The following is an 18,834-nucleotide window of genomic DNA, read 5'->3' as shown; positions in this document are numbered from 1 at the left end:
TCCGGCTCGTGTGTGGGCTCAGGCAGACTTTTTTTTTTTCCTCAAAAGTCCGGCGGACTTAGAAAGTGATTCTGATTCAAAAATTGTCCGCCGGACTGCGAGTCTGGCAGACAATCCGGCCGTGTGTGTGCTAGTCTGCAGATTTTTGAAATGAACGGACTTTCCCGCACACAGAGAAAAGTCCGTTAATTTTGAACGCGGCTGCAGGTAACCGGGACTAGTGGAGGAGGTCAATGTCGCCGTCTTCGGCGGTGAGCTTGACACGTCGCTGGCCCTGTCACCTGGTATGGACTTAAAGGAGAAGCCCTACGCCAAAAAAACGGCGTGGGGGTCCCCCCTAAGGTCCATGTAAGACCCTTATCCGAGCACGCAACCCGGCCGGTCAGGAAAGGGGGTGGGGACGAGCGAGTGCCCCCCCTCCTGAGCCGTACCAGGCCACGTGCCCTCAACATGGGGGGGTGCTTTGGGGAAGGGGGGCCCTGCGGCCCCCCACCCCAAAGCATCTTGTCCCCATGTTGATGAGGACAAGAGCCTCTTCCTGACAACCCTGGCCGTTGGTTGTTATATTATATATATATATATATATATTGCTTTAATAAGGGGGCCCCCAGATACTGGCCCCCCACCCTATGTGAATGAGTATGGGGTACAATGTACCCCTACTCATTCACCTGGTGAAAAAAATGTAAAAAGCTTTCTTCGTCGCCGCCGCCATCCGGGGGTCTCCTTCCGACTTCGGGGGTCTTGTCCCCCTTCTCTTGTCCCTCTCTTCTAGTCTGCTGGAAAAGTCCGGTTGTGTGTGGGCAGGTACGCTCGTTTGGAAAGTCTGGCGGACCTCTGCTTCAAAGTCCACCAGACAGTCTGATCGTGTATACGTGGCATTAGTCTGCACTAAAGACTTTACTTTTCCAGGATGTATTGCTTCTGGTATTAAAACAGTATCTAAAATATGTGTTGAGCTGCTCTTTCATGTTTCCTATCTAGCCAGCAGGCTACTGTGTATCCAGTTTTCCATCAAATAGATTTTTAAGTACAGGTGTGTATTTGCTACACTGTTGGGATTATTTAATAAGGGTACTGAGGTGCAAAGTGAAGTAAAACATGAGGCTATTCCAAAGGCTTGATCACTGAAAGAGGAAATATAATTGGTTTCTATTGGCTACTATAAATTGCACACTGCACCTGGCCTATTTTTAAAGGATCAGTCCACTCACAACTGAAATTGCAATTTTAGTAGATGGTCCTGGATAACTGGGTCTCTTGAATCCTGTGGGAACTTTGTTGATGAGATCTCTGAGCTTAAAGTTTTTGGATCACCACACTTGCCATGACCATTGTAAGGGGTTTTCTTTTTGGATTATTCATAACGTATCATGCAGAATACAACTGGAGAGGTTGAAACACATGAAGATGGATAGGAGCACTCAAATTTCAAGTGGCAGGAAGACCTCCAGAAATCTAGGGTATAATCAAGCCCACCAAGCTGAATGAACTAACTATTTTTAAAGAGGAAGTAAACCCTTCCAAACAACTTGGACCTATAGGTAAGCCTAGATTAAGGCTAACCTGTAGGTCCAAGCAATATCTCCTAAACCTATATGGTTTAGGAGATATTTGCCCGAAAATGGGCACCGCTGTCTACGGCGCATGCGCCGTAGACAGCGGCGCGCAGGCGCACTAAATGCGGCAAATCCAAGAATGGATTTGCCAAATTTGTCGACTCCCGTGCGCATGCGCGGGAGTGACGTCATCGCGGCTTCGCCGTATGACAGCGGCGGAGCTGCGAGGCGCGACTCCCGTGCGCATGCGCGGGAGTGACGTCATCGCGGTTGCGCCGCTGTGATTCGTCGGAGCTGCGAGACGCCACAAGCAACATGGATGCGGCGGACTACAGGGGACAGCGGCGACTTCGCTGGCTCCTGTGTCAGGTAAGTGACACATAATGAGCTACTATGCGATGCATAGTAGTCCATTATGCTTTACCTTTGCAGGGAAAAAAAAGAGGAAGTAAACCCATCAGGGTTTACTTCCTCTTTAATAAGCTTCATGTTATGTGTCTTTTTATGTTTCTGTGTGATTTTGTAAAGAATTTGCATTTAAACTATACTCCAGTTTTTCGTGAAAACCAAAAAAAAAAAAACGTAACCACTTCAAATCAGGGCATTTTCATCCTCTTCCTGCCCAGGCCAATTTTCAGCTTTCAGTGCTGTAACATTGTTAATGACAATTGGGCGGTCATGCAACACTGTACCCAAATTAATTTTTTTAGCATTTTTTCCCCACAGATGGACCTTTTTTTTGGTGATATTTTATCACCTCTGCGGTTTTTATTTTTTGTGCTATAAACAAAAAAAGAAAGATAAGTTTAGGAAAAAAACGTAATATTTTTTACTTTTTGATAAATATCCCAAATTAAAAAAAAAAAAGTTTTCCCCAATTTAGGACAATATGTATTCTTCTACATATTTTTGGTAAAAAAAAACGCAATAAGTGCGTATTGATTGGTTTGTGCAAAGGTTATAGCACCTACAAAATAGGGGATAGATTTATGACATTTTTATTATTATTTTTTTACTAGTAATGGTGATGATATGAGATTTTTATCATGACTGTGACCTTGCGGCGGACTTATCACTTTTGACGTAATTTTGGGACCAGTGACATTTATACAGCGATTAGTGCTATAAATATGCACTTTGAGGCGATGCCCTATGCCCAGTTCCATTCCAGACCTTTACAACAAGACATCTTGTTGGCTTTGAACATAGGAAGAAAAGCCCTGGATTATCCAATGTGCTTATCTCCTCAGGCATGCTTAAGCCTAAATTGGTGGTTGTAGGAGCAGAACCCGTGAAAGGGAAAATCCTTTCTCCCAGTAACATGGAGAGTACTGACTACAGATTCCAGTCTCTCAGGCTGGGGAGCGAACCTAGACTGGCTCACAGCTCAGAGGAAATGGTCAGAGCAGACCCTGCCCATCAACATCCTAGAATTACAGGCAAATCTGCCTGGGGAGAATGGTCCCTACACCCAGAGGTGTTCCAGGAAATTTGACAACATTGTGGATGGCCAGAGGTCGACCTGCTGGCATCCAGGTTCAACAAGAAGCTACAGCAATTTGTGAGTCGAACAAGAGATGCTCTGGCAATTGGAGCAGATGCTCTGATAGTTCCATGGAGCCACTATTTCCTGGTTTATGCTTTCCCTCTGATCCCTCTCCTTCCACATTTGTTGCACAGGATTTAGAGAGAGGGGGTTCCAGTCATTCTGGTGGCACCAGCCTGGCCCAGAATGCCCTGGTTCCCGGATATTGTGAGATTGACAATAGACGGGCCATGGATGCTTCCACGTCGCCCCGATCTACTGTCTCAAGGTCCTATATTCTGCCCCAATTTACATTCTCTAAATTTGACGGCATGGCTATTGAAGCCAGGTGTTAAAGGACTGTGGCATCTCGGGACCAGTGGTGTCTATTCTAGTGAATGCTAGAAAGACAGTCACTAGGAAGATCTAGCATAAGGTCTGGAAGACTTGTGTTGCTTGGTGTGAAGCCAGAAAATGGCATCCTCGGTAATATGTGATTGGGGGAATTCTCTCTTTTCTACAGTCAGTTGTGGAAATCAAATTGGCTTTGAGTACAATCTGAGGTCATGTTTTGGCCCTGTCCATATTCTTCCAAAGTCCTTTAGTCTCCCATTCACTGATCCGAACCTTTATGCAAGGGGCAACTTGCTTGCTTCCCCCCCATTAGATCGCCTATGTGTCCTTGGTGCTGTCTCTGTTACAGAAACAACCATAAAATCCATTAGACTGCCTTCCTGATGGCTATCACTTTGGCTAGAATGGTGTTGGTGGCCCTTTCATGCAGGGAACTGTACTTGATCCTTCTCCACAACAGAGTCATGTTACAACCTGTTGCCAAAAGTGGTATCGGCCTTTCATTTAAATCAGGACATTATTTTGCCTTCCAAAGCTTCCATTGCCAATTGGGTCTGTCAATTGGTCATTCCAGGCATACAGTCTGAAACATAAAGCTCCTCCCTTTAGGGTGAGAGTTCATTCTACCAGGGGTGTAGGAACCTCCTGGGCTTTTCGCCATCAGGTATCTGTGGCTCAGATTTGTAAGGCTGCTAGCTGGTCTTCAGTGCATACGTTTACAAAAAGATGTTCGAGCAGCCAAGGATTTGGCTTTCGGCTGCAGTGTACTGCGGGCTGCCATTCAAGTTCTGATGGCTATTGTTTGCCAGGTTGTCTCCCTCCCCTCAAGGCTATTGCTCTGGGACATCCCAGCAGGTAATGAATATTAGCCTGACTCTGTGTCCCATGATGTATGAAAATAGGATTTTTACATCATACTTACCTGTAAAATCCTTTTCTTTGAGTACATCATGGGACACAGAGATCCCTTCCCTCTTTTCTGAGGATTCAGTGCTACAAAACTGAAGTGCTTCCTGTATGGGAGGGGGTTATATAGGGGATCACTTCCTTTCTGAAGACCTTTGGTCTATCAGTGTCCATTCACCTATTGATGAAGTGTAACCGAGCAGGTAATGAATATTAGGCTGACTCTGTGTCCCATGATGTACTCAAAAGGATTTTACAGGTAAGTATGACGTAAAAATACTATTTTTTAAGTGTTTTGCTGTCTGCCCCTGTTCAGAAGATTTCATCTCATTTTCTGTCCCTGTGACAATTGGATTTAATACATTTTGGGTTGTTGTGGACACAAGGCTTGATGATAAAGCTTCAGTGGAGACATCTTTTTCCCATGATAACTCTTAGCCCTTGTACACCCGGTCGGAGATTCCGGCGGAATGTGTCCTATTGGACCGTTTTGTTGGATAATCCGACTGTGTGTGGTCTCCATCGGACTGTTTCCGTCGGAGTATCCGACGGACCAAGTTTTCCAACTTGTCCGTAAAATTTTCCGACAAAATGCTCCGATCGTACATACTCCGATAATGTGTAGCCTACTCCGACGGACAAAGTGCCACGCATGCTCAGATCAAATTCCTAGACCAAAGCTATTGGCTACTAGCCTGAACGTAGTCCTGTCATAATGAAATAACGTCATCATGTTATGTACAATCGGATTTTCCAACAACTTTGTCCGACCGTGTGTATGCAACAGTTTCGGACAAAATCCAACGGATTTGGTTGTCAGAATGTCCGACCGTGTGTACAAGGGCTTACAGGAGTGAATTTCTATTCCTAGGGGTAGATTTACTTTCACTTCCTGTTTCCCTCCATTTGTAAGTATGCGTTGTATGCAAGTCAGATGTTTGCAACTCTGGGACTACCTGTAGTTATACACATATTTTTGCTGTGGGTCACTTAATGGCATGCATTTGATATGGAATGGCACTAATTGAGACTGAAGACACAGATTTATAGAATGATATTTGCATGCTTTCATGTGTTCAAAAGATCTACCTAATGAAAATTAACACACTTTGCATCACCTAACTCACCTTTTGTGTGTTCTGTACTTTTTTTTTTTTCTTTGCTTTCCTAATACTTTGTTTTATTTTACAGACATTTTTTAGTCTTTTTTTTTTCTTTAGTAGATGTTTCACATTTTCCATTTTCTTTCTCATCCTTCCAATTTCATTTCTCATTCTGTGTGTGCCACTGGATTTTCATAAGAAGATCACCTTATTTTTGCACAGAAAAAAGGTATTAAATGGTTGTGATTTGCAGAGATAAAAACTGTGGATTTACTTTTCCAGCTGATGCTTTTCGCTGTACCTAAAGCATGGAAGGAGGTGTTAAGTACTTTGACCTGTGTAACTTTGTCTAACCCAGTTTAAAGCCTGATAGCACAGTGTTGTGTAGAAAACTACAAGCTAGTATACTTTTTACCTGTGTTAACTGTGTATGTCAGGACACATACAGTAGGCAATTTTTGCAAGGTCTTTTAGGTAAACCTGTGCCCAGTTCTTGCATAAAGTATTTGCACACTCTTAGCAAGCAGTAAAAACACGTATACTTCATTCATCGCCATAGCTTTTATCATTGTGGATAAAATAATTTGAAAGTATCACAATGCAGACATTTAAAACTTCGCCTTTTTTCTATGGAGAACAAATATTGGCAGGCTGGCAGCCTTCTAATGTAAGCACACAGCAGCTGCAGTGGATAAAATGTCTACACACCCCTGTTAAAATGTCAGGTTTGTGTAAAAAAAATAGACAAAGATAAATAATTTCAGATCTTTTTTCCACCTTTAATGTGACCTATGTACAACTCAATTGAAAAACAAACTGAAATCTTTTAGGTGGAGGGAAGTAAAAATAAAATATGGTGACATAAGTGTGCACACTTTTAAACTAATACTTTGTTGAAGCACTTTTTGATTTTGCTACAGCATGCAGTCTTTTTTGGTATGAGTCTATTAGCATGGCACATCTTGACTTGGCAATATTTGCCCACTCTTCTTTGCAAAAACACTCCAAAACTCTCTAGGGGTTATTTACTAAAGGCAAAACCACTTTGCACTGCACGTGCACTTGGATGTAAAGTCGCTGTAGATCCGAGGGGGACATGCAAGGAAAACAAAAAACAGCATTTTAGCTTGCACATGATCGGATGATAAAATCAACAGAGCTTCCACTCCTTTCAGATCTACCCCTAAGCCCTTGTACACACAGTCGGAAATTCCGACGGAATGTGTCCTGTCGGATATTCCAACTGTGTGTGGTCTACATCGGACTGTTTCCGTCTGAGTATCCGACGGACCAAGTTTTCCAACTTGTTGGTAAAGTTTTCCGACAAAATGCTCCGATCGGACATACTACGATCAGGTGTAGAGAATTCTGATCGGACAAAGTGCCACGCATGCTCAGATCAAATTCCTACACCAAAGCTATTGGCTACTAGCGTGAACGTAGTTCCGTCGTAACGAAATAATGTCATCACGTTGGATTTTCCGACAACTTTGTCCGACCGTGTGTATGCAACAGTTTCGGACGAAATCCGACGGACAAAATCCGACGGATTTGGTTGTCGGAATCTCCGACCGTGTGTACAAGGGCTTAGATTTAGAGCGACTGCACTTCCAAGGGCACTTGAATTGAAAAGTGGATTTGCCTTTCGTAATTAACCCCCTCTGTCAGATCATGAGAGCATCTCTTGTGCACAGCCCTCTTCAGTTCACCCCACACATTTTCAATGGGATTCAGGTCTGGACCATTCCAAAACTTTAATCTTCTGGTGAAGCCATTCCTTTGTTGATTTGGATGTATGCTTTGGGTCGTTGTCATGATGAAAGATGAAGGTCCTCTTCATGTTCAACTTTCTAGCAGAAGCCTGCAAATATTGAATATTGAAAATATGGTATTTGGAACTGTTCATAATTCCCTCTACCTTGACTAAGGCCATTGTTTCAGCTAAAGATAAACTGCCCCAAAGCATGATGCTGCCACCACGATGCTTCACGGTGGATATGGTGTTCTTTTGGTGATGTGCCGTGCTGTTTTTGCGGCAAACATATCTTTTGGATTTATGGCCAAAAAGTTCAACCTTGGTTTCATCAGACCATACACCTTTTCCAACGTGCTTTTGGGAGACTTCAGATGTGTTTTTCCAAAATTTAGTTGGGCTTGGATGTTTTTCTTCATAAGAAAAGGCTTCCGTTTTGCTACTCTACTAGGAAGACCTACTAGAACAGCTGAACTTTATTTGGGGTCAATCAAGGGCACTTTAACTGCTTCCCACCCGCCGGCCATCAAATGATGGCAGGGTGGCGTGGCTCTCATTCTGGGTGGATGCCATATGATGGTCCTCCAGGACGACTGCTCTTGTGCGCCCGTGGGGGCACGCATCATGGCGATCGGTGGTGCGGTGTATCATTCTGACACACTGCTACACCGATCTCGGTAAAGAGCCTCTGATGGGGGCTCTTTACCATGTAATCAGCCGTGTCCACTCATAGCTGATCACGATGTAAACAGGAAGGTCTCCTGACAGAGGGGTCTGTGCTGATTATCGGTGCAGCCCCCCCTCAGTTGCCCACCCAGGACCACCAGGATGCTGCCAGGACCACCAGGGATGCCACCACACTGGACCACCAGGTATGCCACCCTAGACCACCAGGAAAATGCCAATCAGTGCCATCAATGATGCCTATCAATGACATTTATCAGTGCCGCCTATCAGTGCCACCCCCATTTGTAGGAACAACATTATAAAAATTCTGTTTGGGTACAGTATAGCATGACAGCGCAATTGCCATTTAAACAACAACAGCGCTGAAAGCTAAAAATTGGCTTGGGCAGGAAGGGGGTGTAAGTGCCCTGTATTAAAGTAGTTAAATGATGACAGGTGTGTACTGACTCCTATTTGAGTTTGAATGTGATTGCTTAATTCTGAACACAGCTACATCCCCAATTATAAAAGGGTGTGCACACTTTTATGCAACCACATTATTTTCTTTTATTTTGGAAAAAGTCCTGAATTATTTATCTTTGTCTAATTTTTTTATATCACAGAAACCTGGCATTTTAACAAGGGTGTGTAGACTTTTATACCCACTGTATTTATAAACTGTTAGAAACCAGCTAAAGTTTCTTTGTTGTGATAAGAGGATATTTGAGAATTATTTACTTCACATTAAAAGCCGCTAGATAGGTTAGTTATGTCTTGTTTTAACCACTTATGTACTGCCCACCGTCATTATACGTTGGTATTTTGAAGAGGAATATTGTTGTTATGGCAGCATCTAGCTGCCATAACCCCGGTATCCTCTTCTTTAGCGAGCGGTCTGCTTTCAGATAAAAGTGGTGATCACTTTCGCCTTTGTATTATGTACAATTTGTTCTATGCCTTTTTCAATAAAATTTTATTAAAAAAAAAAAAAAGTGGTGATCACTTTTATCGGCGGTGGAAGGACCCCTCCCGCCACATTCTAGTGCCCTCCGCTGGTTACCGGAGCCATCGGTAGCAGCGGAGGGGATCGGAACCTTCTCCTGGCTTGGTATGGAGACGAGTGAGGGGAAGATGGCCCCCCACCTATCTCCATATCATTGCAGGGCAGAAGTGACATCAAAACCTCACTTTCACCCATAGCTCTTATATGGACATTTTTTTTTTCAAATGACATTTTTTTTTATTGCATTTTAGTGTAAATCTGAGGTCTTTTTGACCCCAAATCTCACTCATATTTAAGATGTCCTGTCATGCTTTTTCCTATTACAAGGGATGTTTACTTTCCTTGTAATAGGAATAAAAGTGACACAATTTTTTTTTTAAAGATCTATGTAAAAATAAAAGGTAAAATAAATAAGAACTTTTTTTTTTTTTTAAACTGAGCCCCGTCCCGCCGACCTTGCATGCAGAAGCGAATGCATATGTGAGTAGCGCCCGTGTATGAAAACAGTGTTTAACCCACACATGTGAGGTATTGCTGCGATCAGTAGAGCGAGAGCAATAATTCTAGCCCTAGACCTCATCTGTAACTCAAAACATGCAACCTGTAGAATTGTTTTAAACATCACGGTAACTCACTGAAGTAAATTAAATGTGTAGCGCATGCATGTCCTACTTTTTTCAGTGCAGTGGTGTGGACTGAACAATTAGGTCATAAGCCAAATTGCCCTTTCCATATATTGGGCACGACTGCCCAACACAGACCAACACATCTGGTATGAATGGGCTGTAACTTAACTTAATGAACTTAACTTAATGAAATAGTAATAGTTTACCCATTTAGAGCCTCTGATTCTAAAAACTATCAGCACAGAAGGGATATGCTCCCCATGTGTCCCTTGTAAGCTCACAAGCAGCATTGCTGTGTATGGCTTATTCTGTTCATTTAGACATAAAAATCCTAATGGGTTTTGAAAATAATCTTTTTATACATACGCCTGAGATGAAGTCAAAGCAGGACAATTAAAGTGATTAAAGGGTAGATTATGCATCCTCTTGCATTACACTTTAGATCCTTTCTTGACAGTATGCATATCTTGGCCATGGCTGAGAACAACTCCCTAACCACGCCAAGCCACTGGCTTAAGCACTGATGTTAACATTGCTGTCGTTTTGCCATATACCAAGAACAGATCTGTGACCTAACATGCATACACTGACAGCTGAAATCCTAGGCTGCTCTATACATGTGCGAAATCTTTGATGAGACCCACTTCACAGGCCTGCTGGTAAAAATAGAATATGGTAGTCTTTATGCATCTGTTTTGTGGCCCACTCCAACCTATGTGAAAAAGCTTGCAAAATAAGTGTGCTGCCACAGAACGATCTAAACTTCCTTAAGCATGGATCCACTTTTACAGTAATGTGTAAGTATGGAGACTACTTATACAACAAATAGTCCTCTTACACATTGGGTTGATTAACTAGCATATTTACTTTAGAGCAGAGGCTATTCACTTGGCAAAGTAAATGTTCACTTTGTACAGTGCATGATCACTTTGCTTAGCAAATAATGTGAAGCTGTGTGGTTTATTGTTAATGCCTGATCATGAGCAACAAACATTAAAAACAAAAACTGGATTTTTTTTAAACTCGATTGGATGATTAAAATTAGCATGGCTTTGCCTTATTCACTAACAAAAGTAAGAATTTGCTTAGTAAACAGTATCTAGTATCAATTCCATTGCACAGCAGCACCACTTGTTCAAAAATTTGTTTCATCCCATGATTTTACTTTGGCTCAACATAATGGGAGGGAAGGTGGTTTACTAAATCTACAGTGACAGATGTTGGAGCAGCTGGGCGTACTAACCAATCAAATTCAATCTTCAGCTTGTTTAGGTTAAGCTTTGAAATTTAAAGATGGAAGCTGATTGGTTGTCATGCCCATCTGCTTCACATTCTGGTTGATCTAGTCCTAATAAATTCTTCTCATTATTTTTTAACCAGTGTCAGAACTCTCTAGAATCCAGACAGTGCCTAGATTTGATCCAAGATTTCGATTTACCAGCTTGAAGTTCAGGGGCTCAGTTGTTTTTTCCTGTGCTGGCCTCACTTCATAGTCCACTGCAGTATATAGCCTTAATTTTCTTTGTGGTAGTATACATTAGGCTTATCTCTATTCAGGAGGCTGCAACTGTTTGTTTATTATTTATATACAATATTAACAAGGCATTTTGACATTTACAAAATGTTGGTTATTTCAAATAAGAAAAGATTACTTCAATTGATCTTCTACTCATATATAGTATAGCATACAAGCAAACTGAGTTAACTGCACACCGTCATAAGAATTCTTGTTTAAGCAAAACCTATTTCTTTTGAAGATGCTATTTATTCTATTTTTATAAAATTTATATCCTCTTTTAGACCATAACAAATTCAGGAATGTGAGGTTAGTATGCAGGGATAGATCATGTTTGGTATGACTGGCAAAGGAATGGTTGCAGAACTTTTTAACTACCAATGTTTGTAACTTAAAGCGGAGTTCCAGGCTTTTTTTTCTATTAAAAGTCAGCGGCTACAAAAAAATGTAGCTGCTGACTTTTAATAAACAGACACTTAACTGTTCCATGGTCCAGCGATGCAGTCGCACAGAGCCCTGCTCCTCTCTCTATCTCCTCTCCTCGGTGCATCCATTGGAACTGTGGGCACCCATCTGTGAAAGCTTGTGGCTTCACAGCCGTGCGCACACTCCCAGTGGAGAGGAAATCTTCTGGGACCTGTCACATGTCCCAGAAGATTGCTGATAGGGGAGGGACTGGCTAGGAGAGAGGAGGAGTCGCCTAGGCGGCCAGTAGACTGAAGGGGGAAGTGGGACAGGAAGTCCCTCTCTAAAGTAGTCACCCACTCCCCCCCCCAAAAAAAAATTACATGACAAATGTGGCATGTAAGGGGGGGGGAGTGCTTAAAGCTGAAGTTCCACTTTTGGGTGGAACTCCACTTTAACAATGAATGCAGAGATAAGAACTCTTACATTGGCATTCATCTTCTGACTGCCAATGTCTATACTTTCCCACAATAGGTTTGCTTACCACTTAGTCATTATGCCAAGAAAGAGGTATGGGGGCTGCCATTGCCAACTACTTTCTGAAAATTCTAGCTGCCTGTTTGTATTTTACTTTAAGTCACTAACTAAAGATGAGTGTTCTAATTCCTTATATCTATACTTCTCCCGGTTGTCAGTTACTCACCCAGCATTGAAGTCAAAGGGTCCACATAACAGCCAGGGAAATTGCATCTCAAAAGTAGAGTTCAGTAATGGCAGCCTACATTATACTCTCATGACAGATTCCTTTAGGGATAGATCTTCTGTTAGCAACACAGCAGAAACCCTTTGCAAATTAGTGGGATCTTCACAATAAATGTTGCTGGGTTATTTTCACATTGCTTGTAATAGCTTTCACAACAAAATGTTAAAATAATTAAAAGCATAAAAAAAGATTGAAAAATACTAAGTGAATTCTTGTGAAAGTCTGTAAGGTTTTAAATGCAGTTAGAGGAGTTCCACCCAAAAGTGGAACTTCTGCTTATCTGATTCCTCCCCCGCCCCCCCCCCCCCCCGCTTCCACATTTGCCACCTTTCTGGGGGGAGGGGGAGCATTGGCTGGACTCCAGGACAGGTAATTGTCCTAATGTTAAAAGTCAGCAGCTACAGTAGGCGGGTGGAAATCCTCTTTAATTATACTCTGAGAGCTGCCTCCATCTTCATCCTCCTTTCATCAGTCCTCAGTGTTACCATCAAGGAGAAAATGCCCACAATTAGTGTAACACTTTCATTTAAAATTATAAATACTTATATAGAATACTCACAAAGTGACAAAGCGACAAAATCACGGGGGCTTTTGAAACTTTCCCTCTCACATTTGACAGATCCACACAGTGGTAACTGCCAAAAGGGGGATACAAATAGATCAAATAGAGTTCAACATTGGCATCTCTCACTCGCTCATTGATCTGGAACTGCAGTGTTTCTTTTCATATCACTCTGCAGTGTTGGTGGATGACAAGCAAGCATGGTACGGACTTCTCCTAAGAAGAAGGGAGAAGCCTATGCATACTTGCTTGTCACCCACCAATGAACTTCTAACATTAGCTTGTTCGGTTAATAAGACCTAGAAGCTGATCGGTTACTATGCACAGCTGCACCAGATTCTATGTACTCCCCCCCAACCCCCGTTTCACTAGTTTTTGTGGTTTTCTGTTAATGGGCCCTATGTTCTTATGTTTTTAAAGCTGCATTTGATTAACTTTGATCAACTAACAGCACAAGTTCTGATAGCATGCTAAAATGTATAGCATAATAATTTCCTGTGGAGGAAAAAAGGTCAGCCTTGCAAATCCAACATGTGTGAATAGATCTTCCGATATCAAAAGTATTGCCTGTCCATGTTGATTGCAATGTACTGGTCCAAATTATACTTAACATTCAGTCATCAGAACTGTATACTTTTACACATCTAATTTGTGAAATCTTGCACATTATAAGTTAAAACAATCCAAAGACTAAAAAATTGGAAAAGCTTGACTGAATGCATTTTTTTTCTTAACTTGATTTATTCTCAGGAATGCCTAAAATTGTGAGCACAAAAATCTTTCCTACGTAATAAATACATTATTATTGTTATACAGAATTTATATAGCCCCAACTGTTTACAACATCAGGGCAGACAGTACAGTTACAATACAATTTAATACAGTAGGAATCAGAGGACCCTGCACATTGGAACTTACAATCGAAGATGTTATAAGGATATAATGATAATCAAAGATCTTATAATGATATGTTAATGCAGGTATTATATGAAAAACAAGTGTTTTTCATATAGTCAGACCCATGGGCTCCCTAGGGCCATTGACCTAGCAACTGTTTCCCCCTCTTAACGTTATGCAGATATGCTCAATCCGCACATCATTTAATGAGTGAATATTAGCTTTTATAGCATGAAAGGTAATTAGAATGATATATGCAGATATGCCTTTGATACGAGTTTGGCCTTGAGGGGTCTGGGGACAATTTTTTATTTTTATTTTTTCAGTTTTTATACACAAGGTATACACAATACCCTTTTGAAGTGCAAGGCATGAATTCTATTTTTTTTAAAAGTTTACATTTGGTTAGAACCATTTAACTTCACTGATCTCCAAAACACAAGTTTGATTTGGCTGTCAAACTACCCTGAATTCATTCATGTCACTTGAATCAAATGCTGATTTTGAGACACTGCAGGAGATGCCTTTTTATCTGATGTAGTGAGAGCACAGAAGGAAATCTCATCATACAAGACAAGTGTGAGAACGTTTTTTTTACTTCCATTATTTACTTTACTGTTCTTAGAATACTGCATGTCTTAATTTTCAAAAGACAGACAGGTGACTTGCACAAAAGTACAATGTAAATTTATATGTTAATCATCGCTACACCTTAAAGGGTACGTTTTTTTTTATATATATGGACCCCACTGCGCATAGGGAATGCCCCATGCTGCCAGAGTATTGATCTGTACACTGTATATGGCAATACACAGCTCTGGAGTATCTATCATAATGCTAACAATGAGCAGTGTTCATTGGTCAGCATGACCATGCTTCCTTCTCGGACACCTTAATGACAAAAGCAGCCTCAGATGTGTTTCTGATTGGCCAGCATAGTCATGTGGCTTTGCTGAGCAATAAGCACCTGTCATTGCAAGCTAACGCATAATGATTACAAACACATAGAACAACCAAACTCGGTAATCAGATTCTGTAAAAGCACAAGTTATACCAAAGGTTTACCTCGAGTGAGAAAATGGTCACATTGAGATCAAACAATTCATCTGTTTGTTCAGGTTTCCGTTCATCGCATGCAAGTAAAATGTATACAAATGTTAGTAAAGTAACATATACTGTAAGCTATTAAAAAGCAATAGTTAAAACCATTTGGGACAATAGCTGTAAATTAATCTAGCAATCCAGAGAAAGGAATAGAGGGAATTTGTAGTATTGTTCATTTAATTCTCTCTATTATTATTATTATTCATAATTATTATTTGTTGAAGGGCTTGAAATCTTGAATGGACTGTTTTTTGGTATATTGTTGCAGTATTCTTTAATATGCAATGCTATGCACGCTCAAGCAAAAGAGGTGTCGTGGGGTTTTAAACAGTGCTTAAAGTTCTGGAAAAAAACTTTCAAAACTGCTATTTTTTCCAATGCCCTTAAAAAAAAAAGATTTTCAGACTGTGTGCAAAAAAATAATGGTGTTGACATAATCTGTTATGAATGTGTAGTGAGTATTTGTATGTGTCTGATCTTGTTGCTGAAAACCAAATGTAGAATCCATGTTCTAAAAATATAATTTACCCAATTTTTTGTCAGCTTGTTAATTGGCTAGTATATAGTGACCAGTCATTATTTATATTCTATAATGTTGTTAAACCAAAATATGTGTAATGTATGTACATATACTGTCTAGAATCAGTTATTTTCTTTTGCACGTATGCATAGCTGAATTTGTTAATAAGATGATGCATGTAGTGTACATTCACATGTTCTTTGGTTTGTGAGATTGACGGTTGTTGTAATTGTGTTAATTACAGGAGCAACAGCTGCAGCTCGTAAGGAAGTAATCAGAAACAAGATCCGAGCTATTGGGAAAATGGCAAGAGTGTTCAGTGTACTGAGGTGGGAAATCTCTACTGTATCCTCTTTTTCATACTTGTCACTCTAAAAAAGATTGGAACTTTTTGTCCCTTTACATTTACAGCTGTGCAGACTTTGTTCCTAAAATACTAATGCTCTCATTCAATAATGCAGTGCAATGTGAAAGAGCAATAATATGGGGATGAACCTTCTTTGCCACTAAAACAGGCTTTTTCTGCAAGGTTTTGGCATTTGTGTGTGGGAAATTGTGCACATTAGGCCAAAGGAGCATATGTGAGATCAGGTAAGGTAAGGATGTTGGACTAGAAGACCAGGCTTACAATCAATATTCCAGTTCATCCCAAAGTTGTCCATCATTGCTAAATTTAGGGGTTTGTGCAGGCTACTCATGTTCCTCTACACTACGCTTGTGGAATACAATCTTCATGGACTTGACTTTTGCACAGTCATGCTGGAACAGAAAACTTTTGCCACAAGGTTGGAAGTGCACAATTGTCTAAAATATATGTGTGATGTAGCGTTAACAGTACCTTTCATGGGAAACATTCAAACTGATTATTTTGGTGGGATGTCCACATACTTTTGGACATATAGTGTATACGATCTGGGGAGTAAAAATGCATGCTATATCATCAGCCTATTTAAAAATATCTTGTTGTTTACACTGAGGTTAAATTGACAACTAGACTAGGCTACTTGGCAAGTGAGGATGCATCTTTTACTGAGTGTTGCAAGCTCTGGGTCATTTTAATTTTAGTGGTCAAGTTTGCATTAGGCCGCGTACACACGCGGGGACTGTTCGCCCAACTTTGTCCGCTGAACAGTGTTTCAGCGGACAGTCCGCTCGTGTGTGGGCTTTCAGCGGACAGTTTCAGCAAACAGTCCGCTGAACAAGGTTTTTCGGAAATTCCGAAAAACTGTCCGCTGAAACTTTGTTTCAGCGAACAGTCCCCTCGTGTGTAGGCTTGTTCGTCAAACTAAGTTCCGCGCATGCTCAGAAAGGATTTACACGCCGAAGTTTGCATTGCAGTGTATAGGACGTCGTTTTCTAGTCCCGTCGTACGTGCTGTACACGTCATCGCGCACGGTTTCAGCAAACTGTTCGTTCGTCGTGTGTGGCCATGTCCGTCCATGCTAATTTTGAGCGGACTGTTTGCTGAAACTGTTTGACGGACAAAGTTGGGCGAACAGTCCCCGCGTGTGTACGCGGCCTTACGCTCACTGTGTGTTTCGAGAAATGCTCTGTGGCACGGTTTTGTCATTCCGACTGCTAGGCTTAGACCTTCTAAATAAAATGCATCTAACTCATACTCTTTAGTTGCCTATGTCCACACTGCAAATACTATATATGTGGCAAAGTATGGCTTTATAGCCACCAAAGAAATTACTTTGAAAATTGTTCAGAATAATTGGGACAGTTGGGGTTAATATAAAAGAGTTTTGCTACCCCTAGGCAAAGAATTGATCTTTTTATTCTGCATGCAATAAAGAAGAATGCCACCTGTGTTGGCAGTATTGATTATTCTTTGCCAGTCATGAAAAAACTGACCAATCTGACCAGATCAGGCAACAATCTCAAGACTGTGAACAGGGTCTGATAACTGCTCTCGAGGGGAAAGTTGATAGGACAGGTTAGAAAACAGGTACTGAAGCTGTCATTCTCTCGAATATAAATTTTTCAATCGGCACCTTACCTTACCCTCTCTTCTCGTACCCATTCCTTCTCTGTAAAATAAACCTATTTGTGCATGAATTGTTGACTTGTGTCTTGTGCCAGTGGTCACCTGTACAGTCTACATATTTGCACAGGAACAATGTTACTAACCTGCAACCAAGCAGACATCATAGCTACTGTATGTAAAGAAAAACTTCATAGTCAGAGGTTTAACAATTCTTATGGGGAAGAGAAAGCACGGCTTGGCCTGCTGGATGTGCGGGATACTTGCCAGCTCTGTGATATGAATGTAATTTTAAATTGTGGTCACTTATTCCTTGCCAAAATTTTCTCTTTAAGTTTATGAACAATATTTAAGAAAAATAATTCCTTTTCCCTTTCATAAACAAAAGAGGCTGCATTAAAAAAAAAAAATCATTTTATAGGAAATATGTCATGATAAATTATATTTCTCAAATGTGTTAGAAATAAAAAAAATGTCAAACTTGGTAGCAGAGTACTCGTACGAGCAATGTATATTAAAATAGCTGTGAAGCTTAGCTCCATCTATATATATATGTGTTGTTGTCTTTTCTTTTTTTTTTTCTTCTTTTTTTTTTTTTACAAAGCCCTTTTGATTCTTTGAGCACAGTGTCTATCTTGTAAGCAATAACCTGTGCATTTTACTTTGAGGTCATGGGGAGATTATCTGTCACTCTCCTCTGAGCCTCTCTTGCTGTGCTTTCAAGTAATTATTTTAGGTCCTTGGTCTCGCTTGGCATTATGCTCCAATTTATTCTGGGAGCTGAGCCAAAAGCAGGCTTCCAATCATCACAGGTGTAAACATAGCTTTCAGCTGCTGCATCTTCCATGCTGTGAATCTAGACATACATATAAATACGTACAGCATTGCGTGGAAGTGCCACTCTTTAAAAAAACAAAACAAACAAAAAAATGTTATTGTAATTAGTCTTAAAGTGGTTGTAAACCCTTACAATCCACTTTTTACCACAGATAAGCCTATAATTAAGGCTTACCTGTAGCTACCATGGATATCTCCTAAACTTGCACGGTTCAGGAGATATCCCCTGTACCAGCATATGCCGATGTCATCAGTACATGCTCACTGAAGCAATGGCACGTGCCGTTGCTTCAGCTGACCTTCCGTTACCGGTGGCTCCCACGCGCATGCACAGCAGTGATGTCATCGCATCTCTGGCCAATCACAGAGCTTGAGCCCGCGATACCCTGAAATAACTCCGGGGATCGATGTCGCCAGCTGCAGCAGTGTATGGGGACCTCTGCGGGGGCTTCGATCTAAGGTGAGTATTTCATAATGAGCTAGTATGCTATGCATATTATCTCATTATGCCTTTGTCTTGCAGGTTTTTTTTTTCCCGGTTTCAACCACTTTAAAAAAGCTTTGATTTAAAGCCCATGTATGCTCAAGGGTTCCACATGGATGACATGTTTAATCAGTACTGTTTTTATTAATTGTAATCAGTTGTGGCCTGTTCTTGCTTGTGGAACACAGTGATCCCAGGTTCACACTGAGCTGCTGGAATGAAGCTGTGCAAATTCAGCTGATTTCACTCCCGCATGTCAATCCC

At 41.0% G+C, this 18,834-nt stretch overlaps 1 protein-coding gene across 4 annotated transcripts in view; it reads left to right on the top strand.

Annotated features, from left to right (window-relative positions):
• PPP3CA (protein phosphatase 3 catalytic subunit alpha) overlaps positions 1 to 18,834 on the top strand; it is a 364,984-nt gene that overhangs the window by 321,313 nt on the left and 24,837 nt on the right. For 2 of the 4 annotated variants that reach the window (XM_077476624.1, XM_077476627.1), the window contains exons 11-12: positions 5,650 to 5,676; positions 15,507 to 15,591. In XM_077476624.1, the coding sequence (XP_077332750.1) occupies positions 5,650 to 5,676; positions 15,507 to 15,591 (112 nt within the window). The remainder of the gene's footprint in view (positions 1 to 5,649; positions 5,677 to 15,506; positions 15,592 to 18,834) is intronic. The other 2 variants (XM_077476625.1, XM_077476628.1) reach the window with 1 other exon arrangement.

This window comes from Lithobates pipiens, unplaced genomic scaffold (assembly GCF_037356315.1).
Source record: "Lithobates pipiens isolate NorthernLeopardFrog02 unplaced genomic scaffold, aLitPip1_a1.2 Scaffold_13, whole genome shotgun sequence".
Taxonomy (NCBI): domain Eukaryota; kingdom Metazoa; phylum Chordata; class Amphibia; order Anura; family Ranidae; genus Lithobates; species Lithobates pipiens.
Note: the sequence above shows the minus strand (reverse complement) of the source record. Positions and strands in the feature narration are given on the sequence as shown.